At 37.5% G+C, this 2,835-nt stretch overlaps 1 protein-coding gene across 1 annotated transcript; it reads right to left on the reverse strand.

Moving 5' to 3' along the window:
• Window positions 1–691: 691 nt before the first annotated feature.
• Window positions 692–2,352, reverse strand: LOC137632443 (zinc finger BED domain-containing protein 5-like). The gene is made up of 3 exons (XM_068364373.1): window positions 1,687–2,352; window positions 1,264–1,495; window positions 692–927 (listed from the first exon to the last, which is right to left on the reverse strand). The coding sequence occupies exons 1-3, from the start codon at window positions 2,350–2,352 to the stop codon at window positions 692–694; spliced, it is 1,134 nt and encodes a 377-aa protein (XP_068220474.1).
• Between the last annotated feature and the right edge of the window lie 483 nt (window positions 2,353–2,835).

The following is a 2,835-nucleotide window of genomic DNA, read 5'->3' on the forward strand; positions in this document are numbered from 1 at the left end:
GAGGCAAGGGACAGTGACATTGCCCTATCAAGCAGGACAGTGCCTTAGAGACTGACCACATGACATATGATCAGCGCCCAAGCCCCCTCTTTATCCAGGCTAGGACCAAGGAGGGCACGGCAATGGCTGCTGATGACGCAGCAGATAGACGTATAGGCTCCCCCAAACGTCCCATTCTTAGCTCACAAGGATGGTAAGGTTGCAGCAACCAGAGGAACTTAACTAGTTTGAGAGGGACTTGAACCCGTCTGGTAATCACCAGGCAAGGACGCTACCACCAGGCCACCATAACCTTTAAAGCAGTGTTTCTCAACCTTTTTTTACCAATGGCATACTTAGGATCTTATAATAATATCACGGCACACTTGGAAAATTTAAGAGAAAAAATTAAGAGAATATATACTTGTAAATATGAGATGGAACTACAGACTTAAGAAATAAAACACTTTTAAATATGAACTTACTTTATTTCAGTGTTTTTTCTTAGAGTAAATTGTGAAGATGATTAGTGTGAAACTTGTGCCTGGTGTTTTTTGGCGACTTCCTCAATATTTGGTCGAATGTGTGATAAGCAGACCCTCATTTCTTCTTCAGTTGAGCGTAGTCTCTCTCGCTTCTTAGTTTTGATGTTATTTAGGGTTGAGAAGCCAAGTTCACATAAGTAAGATGTAGAAAATTGCAACAAAAGTGATTAAGCTTTTTTAGATAATGTGGGATATTCCTCTTGAACAGATATCCAAAATGAGTCAATAGGTACAGTAGAATGTTTTATTTTTAGATCTCTGTCACTAGAAATGGTGGCCAGTTCCTCTTCTTCACACAACTGTAATCCAATATTAGAGGGAATATTCATGAAAGGATTTCGAATCCAATCATACTTCTCTGTGCTCAGTGATGGAAAATAGTGGTCGATGTTTTCATCAAGCGCTGTCAGATGAGAAACAACAATAGGGATCATTTCTTTAATGCAAGTGGTACGCATTGAAGGAAACATATCAAAATTACCTGAGCTTGCTCTATTTTTCCAAATAATAATTCTCTTTTTTAGAGCAACTAACTTATCTGTTGAGGTCAGAATATTTTCATTTCTCCCTCTCATGCTACTGTTTGTGTTGTTTAATTGACTGAATATTTCTGTTAGGTATTCCAGTTTAGACATCCAAAGTTCACAGCGAAGATGCTCACAGAATTTTCCCTGCTTTTCTTGGTCGAAAAATACGATTAATTCCTTGTGTAATTCATGAACACGAGTTAATACCTTACCTTTCGATAGCCATCGAACTTCGGTATGCATTAGTAATCTAACATGCTGGGAGTCCATTCCTTTGCATAGTTGTTCAAATAATCTTGACTTCAAAGGCCTACTTTTAATATAATTTACTATTTCAACTAGCTGGTGTAACACCAGTTTTAAATCTTCTTGTGATATTTTTTGAAATAAGAACTTCTCTGTGTAAAAAGCAATGAGTACGAATAAGATCTGGGTTTTCTTTTTCTGCAAGAGATACAAATCCTTTAATACAGCCTGTCATACATGGGGCTCCATCAGTGCAAATGCCTACGCAAGATTTCCATGTTAAATTCATTTCTCTAAGGTAGTCAGTTATCTTGACCTCTAGTAGTAGTTGACATTCCTTTGCAACACAAAAACTGATTGATTATTTCACTGCCATCAATAAAACGTACAAATGCAAGCAAGTGACTAGTGTTGCTTATATCCATGGACTCATCAACAGTTAATGCAAAAGTAGAATCCTGAAGTTTTTTCTGAACCTTTTTTTCAATATTTTCAGATAAATCTAAAATTCTTCTGTGTATTGTATCATTTGATAAGGGGATTTTGCTAATTTCTTTTTCAGCTTTCTCACCAAACATGGATTTAACAATCTTTTTGCAAGCGGGCAGTATAACTGACTCAGCAAGTATGTGAGATTTAGATTTTAATGCTATTATTTCTGCGACTTCAATTGAAGCAAGCTGAGCCCTTTCTGATGCGGTCATTGTTTTCTCAAATACATTGCGCTGCTTCGATTGCTGATCTAAAAGCCTTTGAAAATATACAAGATCTTTATCCTGCAGAGATGAATGTTTAGAAGTGAGATGTCTCTTTAACTTACTTGGTACCATGGATTCATTTGACATTTTATCGCCGCAAACTACACATAATGGATTTGGTTGAGCAGCATCTCCAGACCAAAAATATCCGAACTTCAAGTAGCTCTCAGTATACTGTCTATTTAAATAATGGCGAATTTTTGCCTTTTTTACATTGGAGTTTGTTGGGTTCAATGATTGTTCACTATCAGACTCACGGCTGCCACTAGCCTCCTTTCTTATAAGAAATTTATCCATTGTGAAGGAATGCACTAAAATCAATAAACATGGTACTCTTGTCCTGCAAATACACTGGTCAATGGGAATTATCATAAAACCCCAACAGACTGAATGAAACAAAAAGGCTAGTAATGTGATTGGTGAAGTGCACTACCATGACCACTCAAGAACTGTCTCAACCGACACTGACAACAAGACACCGAGAGTATGCAATGAGAGCAAGACTCAGACACGTATGATACGCATAGGCAAGGTGACCAGAGCTCTGCTTTTGAGCGGAACAAATCAGTTAACTGATTGTACATATGCCCTACTTTTTTAATGTTACTAATATGTTCTGCTTTCTTATAAGTGTGCCCCAATATTTACTGAATTGTATGTGTGCGTGTCTGAGAGAGAGAGAGAGAGAGAGAGAGAGAGAGAGAGAGAGAGAGAGAGATGTTATGTAATGGTTGATAGACCATCCATCCTCACATGTACATTCATCCAACGTTGTTTATA

This window comes from Palaemon carinicauda, chromosome 41, assembly GCF_036898095.1.
Source record: "Palaemon carinicauda isolate YSFRI2023 chromosome 41, ASM3689809v2, whole genome shotgun sequence".
Taxonomy (NCBI): domain Eukaryota; kingdom Metazoa; phylum Arthropoda; class Malacostraca; order Decapoda; family Palaemonidae; genus Palaemon; species Palaemon carinicauda.

Excerpts from the sequence above, each read along its gene's own strand:
- LOC137632443 (XM_068364373.1), bottom strand. The coding sequence starts at position 2,352 with ATGGATAAATTTCTTATAAGAAAGGAGGCTAGTGGCAGCCGTGAGTCT. Across the intron at positions 1,496-1,686 it reads CTAGTCACTTGCTTGCATTT|AAAAAGAAAACCCAGATCTT; the intron begins GTACGTTTTATT and ends TATCTCTTGCAG. Across the intron at positions 928-1,263 it reads AGTTCGATGGCTATCGAAAG|CGCTTGATGAAAACATCGAC; the intron begins GTAAGGTATTAA and ends CTCATCTGACAG.